This window comes from Cygnus atratus, chromosome 4 (genome assembly GCF_013377495.2).
Source record: "Cygnus atratus isolate AKBS03 ecotype Queensland, Australia chromosome 4, CAtr_DNAZoo_HiC_assembly, whole genome shotgun sequence".
NCBI lineage: Eukaryota > Metazoa > Chordata > Aves > Anseriformes > Anatidae > Cygnus > Cygnus atratus.
This window is the reverse complement of record NC_066365.1, coordinates 64,117,296-64,135,141: the sequence shown is the minus strand read 5'-3', so window position 1 is coordinate 64,135,141 and position 17,846 is coordinate 64,117,296. Positions and strand designations below refer to the sequence as shown.

At 37.5% G+C, this 17,846-nt stretch overlaps 1 protein-coding gene across 1 annotated transcript in view; it reads left to right on the top strand.

Annotated features, from left to right (window-relative positions):
• The window catches only part of STX18 (syntaxin 18), a 67,418-nt gene extending 50,349 nt beyond the window's left edge, over positions 1-17,069 (top strand). The window contains exons 6-11 of the mRNA XM_035547124.2: positions 1,174-1,289; positions 5,800-5,888; positions 12,951-13,009; positions 13,381-13,450; positions 14,030-14,110; positions 15,832-17,069. Of these exons, the coding sequence (XP_035403017.1) occupies positions 1,174-1,289; positions 5,800-5,888; positions 12,951-13,009; positions 13,381-13,450; positions 14,030-14,110; positions 15,832-15,927 (511 nt within the window). The 3' untranslated portion in view covers positions 15,928-17,069. The remainder of the gene's footprint in view (positions 1-1,173; positions 1,290-5,799; positions 5,889-12,950; positions 13,010-13,380; positions 13,451-14,029; positions 14,111-15,831) is intronic.
• The last annotated feature ends 777 nt before the right edge of the window (positions 17,070-17,846 follow it).

Here is a 17,846-nt window from a genome sequence, read left to right as displayed (position 1 = left end):
GTAACAGAGTTTTAAAACTAATAAATGTTCCCTGTTATTATTTTTTCTTGTTTAAATAACATAGTCTGTCAGTGATGACTAATGCATTATATTCTGTTTTTCTCCGAATTTTCTAATTAGTGGCTAGAATTTAGACACAATACAAAGAAGGAAAAGCACACAAAATGCAACACCTTCTGTTAAGCAGCAGGGGAAGATTGCAGATCATAATGAGATTAACTGTTGATTATATATGAGAGGGGAGGAAGTGATGAAGGTGGCACAGCAGGTGATTCAGCCCATTATTTTTTATTTTTATTTTTATTTTTTTTTAGCTTCTCTATCAGCATAATTGCTAAGCATTTAACTATCTACTTTGTAGTGGTTACAGAATTCATTGTTGACAGCAGTGAACCACAAAGTTTACTGGAAAAAATATTTAGCCACTAATTTTAAACTTTTTCGGTGCCATAGTGAAAAATACTTGACAAGTACTGAGGTACCGAAATAACCACTGAACGTGCTTCTCATTTTTTATATTGGTTTTGTATTGAAATCGCATAGCAGGGAATATGTATCTGACCGTTACATACAGATTTTCTTTTCTTTGCTTCTAAATGGGCTATTGAGTCTCTTGGCAGACAAGGTAAGGATCACTCTCGTGCAGGTTAAAGTATTCTTTATAGGTAATTAAATAATAATAATAATAATTAAAAAAAACTTGTTTCAGGAAAAAAAGTTGATTCTGTTGTATTTTCTTATTCTCCCCTTATGATAGTTGACAATATAAACATGCAAATATTACTTGAAAAAATTAAATAGGTGAGTTGGCTGTTGCTTCTGAAAAATTTCAGTATGACCAAAATGTTATATATTCCAATACTCCAGATTTTTTGAAAGAAACTTTAATAAAATGTCCGGTTTTTACACTTCAAAATTCTTCTCAACTCTGAACATGTAATGTATATTGGAATATAGATTATACAGGAATACTGTTCATGCTTTCTTTGCTTTTCTAATAGTATTTCAGTAAAGGTAGCTAAGTACATTTTGTATCTAGACTGGGAACTCTCTATTGTGAAGTTTTCAAGACCAGGTTAAAGTGCAATGAATGCAAGTAATCTGTGGTTGTTCTTGTTTTAGAGAAATTCAGTTCCATCATATCAGTTAAATTATAGGATCTCGTGCTTCTAGGTCCAGACTTGAACCTGAGCAGAGCAACATTTCCAAATCACCTCTTTCTCCTGAAAAGAAATCACAGAATCCTTTAGATGATTCTGAAGAAAAACTTTCTTCTGAGGAAAGCAAAGGTAAGAATAAAACATAATTATATTTTTGTTCTGTAGCAAGCCCTTTCTATTCAACAGTACTTCTTTGACATTACAAGGGCCTATTCCAAGAAGGCCTCTTCCTGGAACATGTACTTTTTCTATTCTCTTTCTCCCTGAGTTGATCAGGCTTGTGTGATGCGTGTTGTGGGACTGGGGAAGCAAAATCTTCAGCTTTGTGACATGTTTCTTTCAACCAGCTTAAAAGGTCTTATGTCTTGCTGGATTTCTTCATCCCTTCAATAAACTTTGTGTGAACTCTCTGCTTTTAATTTATTAATTTTGCACTATCCGTCTAGTTATATGTCTTCTGAGACCTGTCTGATCTTTCCACATCCTTTTCACTGATGGTAAGGAATAGGAAAGTAGCTTGATGGCTTTCTAGTAGTTTCTAGGAGTGTTTTCTGGTTTTTAAGCACAGAGACCTTCAGTTGGACACCTCTACAGTATCAACACAAAGGCAGAATATGTTCATAGGGGGGATTTTAGTGTCTGGAAAGACACAATAGGTTTGGGGATGTTCTCCACAGCCTTGAATTTTCTTGCTGGAAGGACTGCACCTTCTATTTCAGTTGACAGGAAATAGCCAGAAGTCTAAAGCAGCAACTCTGACCCCATGGTCATTTCAGCTGGTGCTATTCTTGACAGAACTTGCTAATTCCTTAGTGACCAGCTTCTGAGGCTGCGGATGTAAGTCCCTTCTTTCAGCCTTTTCTCAGAATGGTCCCTTGGTCTGTTTTGGGGTGTGTACACTTACAGACCTTCATTGCAGAGTGTCTAAATACCACCATTGTGCAATAATTTCAGATTTCGTACCTAAAGAGGAATCTTGTTTCTATGATTTCAGAATTGCTTTCCATGGTGTGATTTCTCCTGCTTGTACTGTCTAGAGAAGTCTGAGGCACAGTGTGATTACAGTGTTAAAATTATTCATGGAGGGAAGCAGAAACTGTGGCAAAATGTAACATTACATTATTCTGCAAATCTGTTATTGCTTTTTATGTATTTATTAAGAGAGTGAAGTTTCTCTGGGTAGTGACTTGAGGGTTGTACAGAGGGTGGATTCATGTGAAGTGGGTACTCCATTTCTGAACGAAGACTCTGATATTGAATTACCTTGCAAAGTGCAAACCATTTCATTTTCTGACACGGTATTGCTTATCTTCCAACCAGTTTGTACTTCTGCAGCCCTATTGATACGATTTTTTTTTTTTTCTGGAGACTGAATTTACTGTAAGAAGTAAAGGTTTTGATTGTGTCATTTCTAGTGCTTCCTACATTTTTATATTTATGTCTTAAGTGATGCAGCACACAGGTACACAGATGAGTTTCACCTTAACATGTTATCAGTATTTCACAGCTGTGAGCCAGTGCCAGCAGAAAAGCAGCAGCCTTGTAGCATCTTCATAGCTCTTTGCTCTTGTCTCCACAATCTCTGAAAGTGTACACTCCCACCACATAAAGTGGCATCACAATTTTTAGCTCAGAAAACTGTGCCATGCCACGGGAAACACCATTCTTTGTTCTCCCTGGATGCAGCAAACCACTGCAATAAACAGAAATGAAGCTTAGTTTACCGCACATTAATTTTGATTACTCCCATTTTCACTCTTATTAGTTCATGCTTTAATTTTGTACGGGAAAGTAGCTAGACATAGGGGTTTGTGATACTGTTCTTACAAGAGGATGCTGACTAGTCTTTGAGAACACTAGGAAAGTTGTATATCAAAATAAACCTGTCTGAAGTAGTTTAGATGCACAGAATATGTGGTTCCTCATTTGGTTGCTCAGTTGGTTGCTGCTGTTTATAGAAATCAGCCTTGTGACTTCACTGGTAGGTGGTTGTTGAAGCATAATAACATGAATGAAATGACTAGTAAACAAAAGCTCAGTTTAAATCGTAGAACCTTTGTGGTTGTTTTTTTGTTTGTTTTACAAGTAACTTCAAATTTTTAAGAAATTGGAGAAATGACTGTGTGGAGAAATAAACTCTTTAACCCTGAGGACGTTGATGTTTTAGAACATGGTAACCATTTATATCTATGAAATATGAAAGGTCATCAGAGTGTCTGGGTTCCTTGCTTAAATATCGCAGCTGTAACAGTCTTCTGAGAGAGGTTTTGGTCCTGTCCTTACCTTGAACATCATGGCAGACAGCTGAATGTCCTACATGGGGTGCTGAAGCACAACCTTGGTTTTGTCTGGTGTTTTGGCAGGTACCAAAGCAAAATGTGATTACTTTTGAGACAAAGCACCTGTTTACATTGGCATTATACTGGACATGCTTCATGGTAGGAAAATAGTCTCTCTAGAGATTACTTTAATATGCTGACTGTATTTATTTGCATATTAGAAATCTGACATTTAGTTTATGGAAATACATGTAAATAATGAGTAGCTTTTGAACCGGTCCACTAGCTTAGCAGATGCCTCCCGTCAGTATGGAAAAAGGTTGAGATTATTTGATCTTTACTTTGTTTCTCCATCATTCATTAATTACATCTATTTCTGCAATTGAAACGTAGTTAGCATTTTTTTTTCTTTGTCTGGCTTTTGCTGGATGAATTGTAGAAAAGTACTGATGCCAGCTCCACAAAAGCTTACAGAATAACTTTCGAAGTGGCCAGAAATGTACCATGGTGACAGGAGTAACTCCGGGGAGATGCATGTTTCTCACTTACCTCTTGCTTGGATATGTGCTTATTAGCAATCACATTGGATACAGGTGCTGTTTTTTAACAAAGCTGACAGTGTCTGAAAGTAATTGGTTCCTCTGGGATAAAATAGGAATACATCTTATTTCTTAGCTCCATAAACTAATTATCTTCTTTTCTTTGAATCCAGTAAATATGTCATTCTAATTTTGATATAATGTAAACGTATTGATTATCCAAACAAATAATTTTGTGTCTCTGTGAAACAGATTGGAAATACTAATGATATCCAGTGGAAAATGTTGAGTTGAATTATTTCTAAATAATATTTAGAAATGCTCCTGTTTTTCTTCCTTATTACTTGTAAGAAAGAGCAGATTTTATTTATTTAATTATTCATTTTAAAGACTGTATGCCTTACCCGTATCCGTCATTTATAACATTGTCACTGTTTGGTTTGTCATTGTCATCTTTGTTTGGTTGGTGGGAATGAAAATATACATTTGTAAAGGAGACACACACAACAATACTCTTATTTATTTTTCAAGAGTTTTCACAAATATTATAATGAAAAATAAAAGGGGAAAATTTCTTCTTACAATACTTTTAATATATTTGTTCATAAATAGGACTACCCCATTCAGGGGCTTCCCAAGAGAAGGTCTTAATGATGATGCATCAGTGCTGCTTATGCGATTGAAAATAATGTAGGTTTAGAAAATTATAGTAAAGCAAATAAAAATACTTATAAATGCCTTAAAAACAAAAACAACACATGAACAACTGGGATAAAGTCTAAAGTCTTTCAGGAAGTCTGTAATCTATGAAAAAGTAAAAACTAAACCTTAGTGTATTTTAATTTGTAATCTGCATGTGATAAGTCAAAGCAGTTCAGCTTTGAATCTGTTTAGGGTTGGTACAAATCTCTCTCTATTTTGGGTTTTGTAAAAATGCCACAGCCAGTGGGGAAGGAGGCCTTCTGAAGTTTGCAGTGTTATCATTAGGATTTTAAGCACTGATGCTAGAACAGCTTCAGAAACAGTAGGTTCCTGCTGTACAATTTTTCTTTCCTATTCTAACTTCTTAGTCTATAATTAGAAGTATATAATTAAGCCTAAAAATAAATCTTCTAGAGGGAAATATCCTAGAAATAGCCATTCAAGATGTTTTATGCCCAACTCCTGCTAAGATTTATGCAGATGGTTAGCTTTAATCAAAGGGAAAGTGCTGTTGAAATCAATGGAGCAGCTACGATGTGGAAGGGTTAGTTTGTGGGTTCAGATCTGGCTCCTGTTACGTTCAGGAGGACCCCTTGCACAGAGTGCTGTAGGATTTGCGCTGTATTATGCAGTTTGAACAGAGTGAGGAAGCCAAATTTGTCCTACAAACTTTGCTCAAAAAGTCTTTGAGAGTCCGCTCTTACTTTCTGAGGAATGAGGAGCTGGTGGTTCTGTCAAATCTCACTGGAAGATAATAGCCTTGTTTGTGTACAGGCTGTCATTTTGAAAATTGTGTGTTCTTGTTACAATTCTAATGTGATTGTATTTTCTGCCCTAACAAGTCTTAGTGTGTTGTGAGTTGTTTTACATGTTTTGCTGTCAATATTTTAGTGCAATTTCACGTAGTTCACAAAATTAAACATATGGGTACACCTCTGTCCCAGTTCAGGAGTTAAAGGTTATTGGTGTATAATCTTGTGCTGTAACTATATGGTGAATCTTGGTTAGTAGGAAATGAGATGTAACGATTTCATTGGAGTTCTGAAATCATGAAAAATGTTGTTTACTTCACTGTTCAGTGCCCTGCGTTGTCTCAAGCTTTTGGTGGTTCTTGTACAGACAGGAATATGCCAGATGCTCAGTCTAACCTTGGATTATGGGGGGATGGAAAAGGTGAAGATGAACTGTCACCTGAAGAAATACAAATGGTAAGTCCATTATTGTCCATTTTATATTTTCTGCTGTATCCACATGTGCTAAGAAAGTTCAGATTCACCCAAGTTCATTTACAACTTCCATTTTATGCAGGATAATGCCATGACAAGATATGTCATTTATACATGGCTTCCTGGTTCTTCTGGGAGCTGCTAATATTTAAAATTGCAAAATATTTGCATGCAGCCATGACATTAATACCAACTATTTTTTCAGCAATTGGAAGTGCCCTTTGAAAATGAAATTCTGTTTTTAAAAATTATAATTATGAAATGCTTTCTTAGTCAGGAGACAATGGAAGTGAAGGTAGCATCAGGAATGCATTAAAAAATTTCTGAACAATAAACATTTTGAGACTGGCTGCTTTTGACTTGGACTACTTCTAGTACACAAATAGCTGTATTTCATTTTATTCCTCTTTTTTAGGTTGATCAAAATCACACTGCTTTTATTAGAAGGAATAACTACAGGCTTTCAGACACAGCAGAACCTCATGTATTTTTAGCTTTGCTATATTTCCGCCACTATCAGCAGTTTTTTGTATTGTTTGTTCCAATTCTGTTCACAATTGAACTGATACGCTACAAAATTTGACGTGATTGCTGACAACCTGTTAGGCTTTTTGATGTTCCTATGATTTCTTGTTTTGAACGTGGCTCCAAATTCTCTTTGTATTAGCACACACTGAATTGTTTCATATAAAGAAAGTAAAACTTCCTTACAAGTAGCCAGTGGCTGTAGAGTTTTCAACATGGTGTGCTGCAGCACAGGGCTGCTGCAGCATGATTATCTGAGGCTTCCTTGGCAATGACTAGAGATGTTCCCAAACAGAGCAAGCATCACTTCCCGTCAGAGATGAGTAAGTTGCACATAATTACGGTATGGTTTGTCAAAGAGAAAAGGCTCTTCAGAGGCTGCTCCTGATGCTATCACATTGTTCTTGAGCACCAGTCTGAAATCAGAAGGCTTATTCCTGCTTTCTTTTTTCTCTCTAAACAGAATTTGTCACATACCTTCGTTTTTCTGTGTTCAGGCACCATATTATTAGCCCCCTTGGTGTAAGCTTCCAGAGGATTGGGAGGTAACAAGCATCAGAGGTGACAACTCTGAAAGTGCTTGCTAGTAACTGACTGCTAAATGTTAGATTGCATTTTGTGGGCCTCGCGCTCTAGTAAGTTTTAAATGTGTTACATCCTTTGCCATGGTTCTTTGGGAATGAATGCATTTCTTTCTTTGGGAATGAATGCATCCCTTTATCCTTTTTAGAGTAAGGCCCAGCACACCTCACGACTTACATGAGTTGTCCAGGTCTGTGAGTTTTGTTCTATTTCTGTTATCGAGTGAAGGAAGATAACCCGCAGATAACCTGGGACTTTTTTTTTTCCCTGGAATAAGTTCTTTTTATTGCCTGGTGAGGTGGAATGGTTCCAAGCCAGAGTAACACAAAAATCAATGTTTAATACTTGGAGATTCAGGAGCCCAGAAATCCTTCAGTCCTGATCTGCTTATTGCGAGGCATTTTCCCAGCTCTTTCTAGGGGAGAACCATTAGACAAAAAATGCATTATTAATCTTTGTCCTTTCAGACCTTTCCCATGCTATGCTTTTTATTATTATTATTTTTTGCTATGGTTTTCTATGATTCTTCTTACACTGAGCATGAATCTCTGATTCTGGCAGTTATGAAGAAATACAGAATACATTTCCACCTCTGCTGAAAGCTAACAAGCATCGGTTGCTTCCACGTTATACCTTGGAAGGAGTATACATTGATTAAGACTTAAAAAAGAAGTGAGTCAGCATTCATGACAGTGTTAATGTAGATGCTTTTTCTTTCTCCACCAGTAAGTTGTCAAGTAGGAAGCAAGCTGCTTGATTCTTGTTAATGACCTTAATGGAGGTAATTTCTTGTCAGGTAATTTTTTACAGTTGGATTGGATTGCATACATTGGGGTTGCTGCAGTGTAAACCAGGAGTTGTATATATGTATGTGTGCACAACAGGTTTTCAAATGTAAACTTTGCTACTAAAATGTTGATGCTCAGAACTGAGCAAGCCATTGTTCTGCTCCACGGACCTAAAGTGATTTTTGTTGTTTATTTTTAATTTTTTAGGGTTTAGGAACACTATAATTTGCAAAGGCAAGCGACATACATAGGGACTATTCCACAGCAGGACTGCTTTCAGTGTATTTTCAAGTAAAGTTATAGCTATGAGTTGACCTTTATTAGTAGAAGTTGGATACTGTGTAACCTCACTCCTAATGGACTTTAATGCCACTGGAAGCCATTATTCTAATTTTCATGTAAATTTGGGTCCAAGGTGTAAATTATAGGTGTAACTAGGACGTAATTTGAGTACTTGAAAGTGCATTGATTTTATTCATTGCTTAAGTAAATACTTCCTAGTAATATGCAATACTTAATGACTTTATTGTGCTTTTAATGCAGGAATTTAAGGGTCTTTAGGAACACTTAATGAACCTTTACAGCTTTAGGAAATTGAGCCGCTAAAAGGACTAATTATTTCTCCTCTGCATTATGTTTGCTGTTACAGAGAAGTTAATTTCTACTTTTTAAACATTTGATTTGTGAAGAGTGGACCAACTCCATTTAAGTTACTAAAAAAAAAACCCACTAGCGATTCTCAGAAGAGGGTAGGTTAAAGTGTAAGGAACTGCTGTATTGATTTTAAATTGGAACGTGTTGCGTCAAATTGTACCGAACAATTCTCACTCGTGGTTCCGTGATCCTTCCTGTGGATAAAATAATGAATTAAAGCACTATCATGTTGTTATAGCAGCAATTTATTTCAGTATTTTACCCTAAGCAGAGATCTTTACATCAGTTGCAGGCTGTCGTGTGATTTACACAGTAAATCTCACTCTATAACTCTGAGCACAGGTACCTGAATGTTTTCATAGTTGTTGTGAGCAGATGTCTTGTGGTTGTGTAGAGTGGGGAAAATGTGGTTCTGCTGTGAAAATCTACACTTTTCTCTGACTTTTTATCTTGTTTTTTGTCTTTAGTTCAGGTATAGTACATTTCATGATTTATCTCATGGGATAACAAAAAAGAACTGTGATTAACAAAAAAGAACTGTGATTCTTTCAATGCGTTAGGCTTTGAGAAATATCTTAAGCAGTCACTTTATATCCTGGTAGCAGAATATTTCATTGTCATAAAAGAGGCTACTTTAACAAGCCATAAATCGTTGAGCTCTACAGATTGCTAGAGCTTGCTGTATGTTCACATCATGTAAATCCCTTTGTGACACACGATAGGCGACGTGTCCTTCTGTTCTCACCTCTTGTTCACTTGGCTGTGTCACCACATCTTGCTGCTGTCGGAGCCGTGCCGTCCCTCAGCCCTGATTTCAAATTGCAAGGACTATTTAGCAGTTTAAAAAGCAATCTGTGCCAGTGGAGGATTTCAAATATCAAAGGGTTTTTTAAATAGTACTTTCTCAAGTGGATTTGTGCTATTTGTAAGGGATTAAAAGTATTCACTGTTTCTTTATTGAAAATTTGCCTCCTAAATTAATTATCATCTCAGTTCTGCTAAGACAGCAGAATAGGGAATTTTTTTATGCTGAATATTTGTGGAGAAATACTTATTCGTACAGAAGTCAGAAAACCAATTACAGCTTGGTGGCTCCACTTAGTCACTTAATGTCAGTGCAGTCGGCTCTGTGCTAAAGCTCATGGATCCATTTTATTGTCCTGTTCCTTGGCTTTGTTCTGAAGTGAATCCCTTAAAATCAGAGACCTACAGAGGGGCCAGCGTAAAGGAGTGATGAGATACCTATAGCCACGTGCTGCTGTGAAGAACATATCACTGCGTTAATATTTTAACAAATGCTCTGCTCTGTAGAGATGCCACAGACAGTAGTGATAATGACACTCCAGTGCACTGTAACACTGGTACTTTTGTATTTAGCAGAACCATTGAATCTTTAGGGTGGGCAGCAGTGGGGCTTCAGGGAGCTGTGCACTGTGCTCCTCGCTGTCCCACACCTGTCCCACGGGGCTGGGCTCCTGCCCTTGAGGGCTCGGCCCCACCGTGGAAGTTATGGCGCATGATAGCATCGGGGATCTTGGACTTTCTTCAGTTCTTTAACTGAGAAAAGAAAGCTGTTCTTGCCAACCAGGCAGCTAGTGAACCTCTAGTACAGAAAGATGTATTTTAAAAGAAATAGAAAAACATTTATTATTATTATTATATAGACTGCCTGCTAGAAGACTAAAGCATTTTCTAAGAGATTAACTGTTATCCTGTTAAAACAGGTGTCACTTCACACTCACTGGTAACAAATTTCTGTTTTTTAACATGGTAACTGTGTTCCCCTAGGTCATGCAGCTCGACATGCAATTTGCTGTCAGTAAGGAGTCAGGTAGTGCTTCTCTGAGGGCCTGGTGGGACTGAAGCGAGATGAAAAATGTTACAGCACGAAGCGTGGGACACAGCGGAGATGGTGTGGGATGTGAGAAGGAGGGGATGAAGGTGATGGGTATGACAGGTGGCTTGCCTTTTTTCTTTTTTTTCCCCCCTTTTCTGTTGCTCTGTGGCAGTCCAGAAGTCTTGCTCAGCTCTTTGCCCTCTGCTCTTCCTTGGTTCAGCTGTGCCATGTACTCCTGTGGTGAGATTCAGTTTACTAATTTAGCAGAAAACTCCGGGAAAAAAGTGGTCAGGGAGTGAAAATGTCATCCCATGAAATCGGACAAGCAGCAGTTTGTGTACAGGAGTGTGTACTCGGGGAGAGATAGCATGACAAATCCTTCTGTGACTCCCCTAGACCTTCCACTGCACCCCAAGTGGAATCAGAACATCCTGAGTTGGAGGGGACCCATAAGGACCATTGAGTCCAACTCTTGTACACTTGTTTGTTTTTTCTCTGTGTAGGTATTATGAAAGTTTTTGATATGGCGGAAGTTTAAACTGGAGCATTTTGGATCATTTAACAGGATGTGTAAATCAGCATGTGGAACAACGTGTACAAGGAGTTGAACAAGCTGTACAAGGAAGATCTTAAAAGAATCGGGCTAGAGGTGCTGGTGGAATGATTGGGGCAGGGAGGATGTCATAATACAGAGTCACCAAACACAGCAGTTTAATTATATTAACTGAGTTACTCCTACAGATTGGCGCTGTGAAGTAAGCTGTGGGTCAGATGACCTGTATGAACTAGCCACTAATTTTCATGTTGCATCCTAACGATGAACTGCATTGTTCCTTAAATTGCCTTGAAATACTAGGTTCTTCATTTTTAGGTACTTCTGTATTACTGCTCTAAAGGCTTATTTGCCTTCCAGTGATATAGCGCTACCCTCTTTGTTATTGTTAATTCTCTGCGATTCAGACATTATTTTCCCTCCTCCTTCCTTCATTTTTTGCAAAAGATAACAGTTCCTTTCAAATACTTACTGTCTTCACTGGGCATCACGACATTTTCTTGCAAGTTCAGCGTTGGGCCTTTGCTCAGATGGTGAGCAATTACTACTGCACAGACTGGAAACCGAGACTGATCTGTAAGCAGTGCTGCTCTGCTGCTGTTTTCATCTCTGACAACACACTGCTTTGTCCCAAGAAGGATAATGAGACCTTGCAAGGTGGCTGAGAGGAATGCTGCGTGTATACTGCTAATGAAATTGTAACTTGATTGAATCACACTGAAATCCAGAAGTGTTATGTAGGCTAGTTTGAAATAAGTAGATTAACTGCATTAGAACTGGGCTTGCTGTCTTGCACAGCGCCAGTGTCACATCCTTTGGATTTTTAATCCTGTTTTCTGGTATTCAGGCTGCTGCATGTATCACTCAGGATTTAGAAATGAGGCTTGTCAGAGGCGCGTAGTGGGTAATAACTTCAGGATAAATGTATCCTGGGTGCTACTTCTGTGCAGTGGCAGAGACAGGGCTTTCCGAGCTTTGTGAGGAACGTGCAAAGAGTTAGTTGTTTCCATACCACGCATGTCCGGCTGGTACTGAGGCTTTGGTCGTGGGGCATTAATTGGCAGAATACCTCAACTAACCTTCCCCTCCCTCCAGCCAGAAGGGGACTTGTGACCCTTTCAGCATGAGGTACTCTGGTTCCTGCTGGCAGGAACCTTTTGGCAGGGGCAGGCGGCAGCGATCTGAGCGCATTGCCCACACCTGAGCGTGGGGAGAAGGGAGAAGCACACCGCGGGGCTCGCTCCTGTGTCTGGCTGGCAAGGTGGCAGGATCGAGCTCATTTATTTAGGCACCTGGAAAATCCCACCTCAGAACGTGGTAAATGGGTCCTGTTTAAAATACAGTCCTTACGATGGCGCTTCCAACTAACTGTTATGATGTGATGCCTTTCTCAGCTGTATTCTAGCAGCGTATCTAAAGCAAATCTTGTCACCGTACTTGCTGCACCATAGCTCATTTCACATTGAGTCCCAAATGATCAGACAGGGAAGTATATCTAGAAAATCAAAGCTTGTTCTCCTGTATGAGGTCTTGTGTTTGTGCTCGCGCATTTGAAAAATGTAGTGCCAAAAGTGTAGTTTTAAATGAAAGAGGCTGGCTGGAATAAATAAAGCCAACGCATTGGTAAAGTACGAAGTAGTAGACATCAAAATATTTTATATTACAGCAAAATCTGCAAGCTGTTAACTTTATGCCATGGGTAGAACATGAATAAAGTAAATGACGGTGTAAAGGTGTCACATGCTATGAGAGCTTTCCCCACTCAAATTTTTAAAATAAAAAGGACAAAATTCATCCCCTGCATTTTTCCTTAGTGCAAAGAACTCGAGCAAAATCTGCAAATTATTTTGGGGTTTCATTCATAACGGGAGGATAATTGACAAGTGTTAAAATGATAACACTATGATGTTAATGATGAATATGATGAATGATAAGTGTGCAGGCTCATATTGTTCACTGAAGCTAATGGTAGTCATCCTTGGAGATCTTTGTAAAGGAAGGTGAAGGTTGCTTTGTTGGGGCTGGGGGCTGAGGAAAGTTCACCGAGTCCAAGCATGTGAACTCTAACAAGACTTTTTTTTTTTTTTTCTTTTCCTCTCTCGCAGTTTGAACAGGAGAACCAGCGGCTTGTTGGTGAAATGAACAATCTGTTTGATGAAGTCAGGTACAATTTTCCATTTATTGACAGGTCGCTGTATGTGCTGGTCCTGTAACCAGGATAACATCCACGCACGATGAATTTGCTGCTGGGCACCTTGCTGCAGGAATTGTAACGGTGTGGTGGAGGGGGGGACAAAACAGGAATGCCCAGATCTGTGTAACATCTGGAAATGAACTGTAGGGGTTTACACGGGGTTGTGTTCCTGTAGTGTAGACACTTGTCAGAGCTCTAATCACACCTTATCACCACATAAGACTGCTAACAAAGAGCCATGCCTGCTGAACCAGGCTTTACTCTGGTTGGAGGATCTAAAGCTGTAGTAGTGAGAAATGCTTGCAGAAGTGTCTAATGGAGTATTTCTGTTCTTTGCCAAGACAAATTGAAGGAAAAGTGGTAGAAATCTCCAGATTGCAAGAGATATTCACTGAAAAAGTCTTGCAACAGGTTAGTGTAATTTAACGCTTGAAGGTTTTCCTGGGGGTGTTTTGGTCTTGGTTCTGTGCAAGATGTAAACATAAGAGTAATGAACTTTGGCACAAATGTGAAGGGAAAGTTTTTCTTTTTTTTTTTTTTTTTTTCCAAAAGCAAAATCAAGATGGTAATTACTACCATTACGTATCAGTGTATACTGGGAATGGAGAGTGCCGGGTGTCGTAGTGATCCCTCTGTCTCAAAATTAGTGCTCTATTAACTGTATTATTTAATAGCATATTTTCTGTGAATGGTAGCACCTCTTCCAGAAGAGCCAGCAAAAATTAGGCCAGATTTGATGTTGGGTAAAGAGGAGACTTCCTATTGATCTTAGTGGCCTCGGTTCAGGCTCATAACAACACATTAAAAAAATTGCAACTTAATTGCCTCTATGCCTTTGCATCATTGAAGAAAGCATAAATAAAGCTAAGATGTTAATAATACCAGATTTTGTTTTATATTTGAGTTCTGCTCGTCTCCAAAATCCTTACAGATGTTTTTTTTTTTTCCTAAACTTTGTCAATGTTTCTCAATTATTATTTTTTTTAATAGGAAACTGATATTGACAATATCCATCAATTAGTTGTGGGTGCAACGGAGAATATCAAAGAAGGCAATGAAGACATAAGAGAGGTAATGTCTAAGCTGTGTTTTTCAATTAATTCCTTTCTCCTGAATTTCAGTTTTGCCCAAGTGTTGCTTTAAACAGCACGCACAAGTTAATGCAAGATACTGTGTGTATTGGGGAATCAGGACATGATTTCGAAAAAATTGTGAATATGCTTAGCTAATTTACACATTTCACTCTGCTTGTCTTGCTAACCATGATCTGAAACTAAATGAGTCTGCAGAAATCTGCTTGGCCTTAGCTATTTTTAAACATGAAGGTTGCGTGGTATGCATTTAAGCTCATCTGAAATTTTTGTGGGGTTTTCTATTTGTTTTGGTTTTAATTAAAAAAAAAATCAGAATAAAAGACAATTCTGCAATTGTTGAAACTGGAGTTGAACACTAAGCATTACCAGAAGAGTCTCTTTACTATGCTGAAGGCATCTCACATGCACCTAGTAAACAAATCTGTCCCGTTATCCTACTAATGAGATGATGCTTTCCTTCAGGAGCTGCGATTTCAGCAAAAACTGAGTTCCCAAATTAGCCTCTGTAGTAATTGGCTCAGTTCTTTTTTCTCCTGAAAGCACATTGAATTAGTAATTCAAGGTTGAGTTAGCTACTGCTCAGCTAGTCTGAAAAGTGCATCAAACATACATTAGCAAGCATAACTTAGGTGCTTAAAATTTCTGATTTGGGAACTTATTTCCACATTTCTTGGAGTAGAGTAGGAAAGATTTAGAGTATTATTTTCAGCAGCTGTCCAAGCGGTATGGTGGTATGGCAGATGGTGGGGAAGATGTGAGGGATTTTTCAGTTTTGGTGCTGTTTTTTTTTGTTGTTGTTGTTGCTGGTGGTGGTGGTGTTTTTTTTAAGGACTTAAATCAATAGATTTATTAACACTTAGCATACAGTCACCGTGCCTATGTGTAACCCTTAAGCACTTGACGTTAAATAGGACACTGGAAGGGTACAGACAGGTCAACGGATTGTCCCAGTGTTCATAGTAAAAAGTTGGTATTCATGAGATGGCATGAACTTACATTATTTTTGCTTTGGTTTTCATATTTGTAGGTGGAACTAAATTTCCCAAACCACACCGAGAAACGGTAGAAAAAGGTCATTAAAAAATGTAACTGTCATTAATGTTTATATCACATGAAAAGTTATATTCCATGTAAAAATCTGAAAAATGAGAGAGAAAAACAGGATCCCTCCTTTCTGCCAGTCTGAATTTTGGGAAGGCAAATCCTAGAAAAATATTTGCTCTACTTTGCTGTAGTTGTTCCTTGCTCTAGTTGCTTTGAGGGTGAAATACTTGATAGACAGTCCTAAAGCAATCTCTAGAAATAGCTGTTGTCAGTTTCTTTGTGTTGATTTTTATTTATTTTTTAAATCACAAGAGATTTATTAGAGTGATATTAGACGGATTAATCACAGTTTCACTTTTGGAACTTAACCTTTAAGCATGTACACTTTGACGTAGTTCTTCACCTTTCGGATGTTTTTCTGTTGCCTGGGATCTGGATTTATTTTCTTAAATCACCAACTTCAAGATTTTGTGAGAAGCTATATCATGAGAAATCTGAAGTGGTATAACCAACCTGACTTTTATTCACCTGAAAGTAATGGCAGCTTTGTTCTTTGTTCTGAAGCCACTAACAGTCATCGTGGGTTGTCTTTTTTTGAAATATGTACTGTACTTTTTACTGGTGAGAGTAATCAAGATAATCTTTTCCTCACAGGCCATCAAAAACAATGCTGGATTTAGAGTATGGATCCTCTTTTTCCTTGTGATGTGTTCATTTTCCTTGCTTTTCCTGGACTGGTATGATAATTAAAAATATAAAATTGTCTACATGCTTTGTAAAACTTTTGACGTTTTTTTCCTATGGAAGGGGGTATATGACATACCTGTATATTTTATGCATTTTTTGTGCTGCTGTGATGGAAATATTTTCCAACAAATAAGCACATGCATATGTCCATTGCTACAGAGGGAGACGATAGCATTCATTTTATCAAATGTGAAACCACACTGAATCCTGCACACATAAACCTTTGAAAGAGCTGGTAAGAAAGGTACAAGCTGGAGCATAGTTAAAGGGGTAAAAATAGAAAAGTAAATAAAAAGTGGTTATTGTCAGTCACCTATGCCAATGATACTTAAAGTTCAGCTCTCAGTGCGCAGAACAGGTCAAGAGAAAATTGTTGTTGTGCAAAAGCATCTACACTGTCTCAGGCTTTTATTTAATCACACCACTTCAGTACACAGTGATCATTTTGCAGATGTATGACCTCTACTTCTAATCCTTGACAACTACTTTAGAGATCAAGATTATTTAATAATAATTAAAAAAAAAAAAAAAAAAAGCTAAAGAGCTTTACTTGGGGTGCAGAGCTAATGACAATGCTGATTGTGCAGTGAAACAGAGCTTCTGAGAGATGAGAACAAAGCCAAAGGACAGATAATATTAAAGCCAAACTCTTTGAAGTACTAAAATTGGGAGCAATTTTAAAAAAAAAAAAGGGTCTCAAAACCAATCGTGGCTAAGAATCAAACTTTCTCTTGTCAAGTCAGAGGGAAAAACTGCTTTTGACTCTTGACTTAATTGCAAAGCAGTGTCCTACATCCTACAGCTTGGTGTTTTTTTAATGTTCCCTGTAATGAGTGCAGTTAGTTCTTTCTCATCAGTACTTACTTGTGCATTGAAGCTGTTTATTGTGCTATAGTTAAGGGGAGGAAGATGTGTCATGAATCATTTCTATGTAGGACAGTCTTGGGAAAGAGATCTTTTTTATCTTGTAAAATCTGAATGGCCTCTGTAAAAAATATAGTGATAAATGTGTTTTGCTGTCTCTCTTCTGACTTATGTATACCTAGACATTATATGCAACAAGCTGTATCATTCTTTACTCTGCAGAGTGAAAATGTCAAAAGTTACATATTACATTCAATAAAGCATATGCCTACTAGAAAATATAAACATGGTAGTTTTGAGTATCTGAGTACGTGACCTGTAGTTTTGAAACGTGAAGAAAAATTTGGCACGTAACTTATTGCTTTTTATGCATTACACATACCATGACTTAATAAAAATTCTTTTACAGATATTACTTGCATACTTCATATCAAATCAATAGAATTAAGTAATAATGTTTTTTTTTTAACCAATAGAGTAAAAATAAAGGTGGTTGATAATGCAATTCTACTGGAGAAGAGTAAAAGTGGAGCTTACTATGTTTGTTCTGCTACAGATCCTGATGGTTTTCCTTTGTTTTGTATGGTCTCCACAGAAATGAACTTTTGGCATGTCCACTAGAAGTTGTTGCATTTAAGTAAGGTTACTTGCTTACCCAGATGCTTCACACCCTTGTCTGTTAAATTAATGATGTCTTCTTTTGTAATATATTTAAGATTTATAATAAAAATGAAAACATGGTTTCACACAAAGAATAGATAAGTTTGTAATTACAATGGAACTTTAACGTGCATCCACAATACTATGATCTTCTACATCTTTTCCCATCCCAAGCCATACATAAACAGTTCTACTCTTCACTCAGTTTCACATGTAGCTTTCAGACAGCCAGTTGTGTTATTTAAGATGCTACTGTTTCACTTGTGATGCTTTCTGTTTTAAAGAGCATTGAACTGCAAACCATACATAAACTGAAAGCTCTAATTTATAAAAAGGGAAAATGTTAATGTCATAAAAGAGAAAATTTAGACATTATTACTCCCCCGTTGTATCCAACA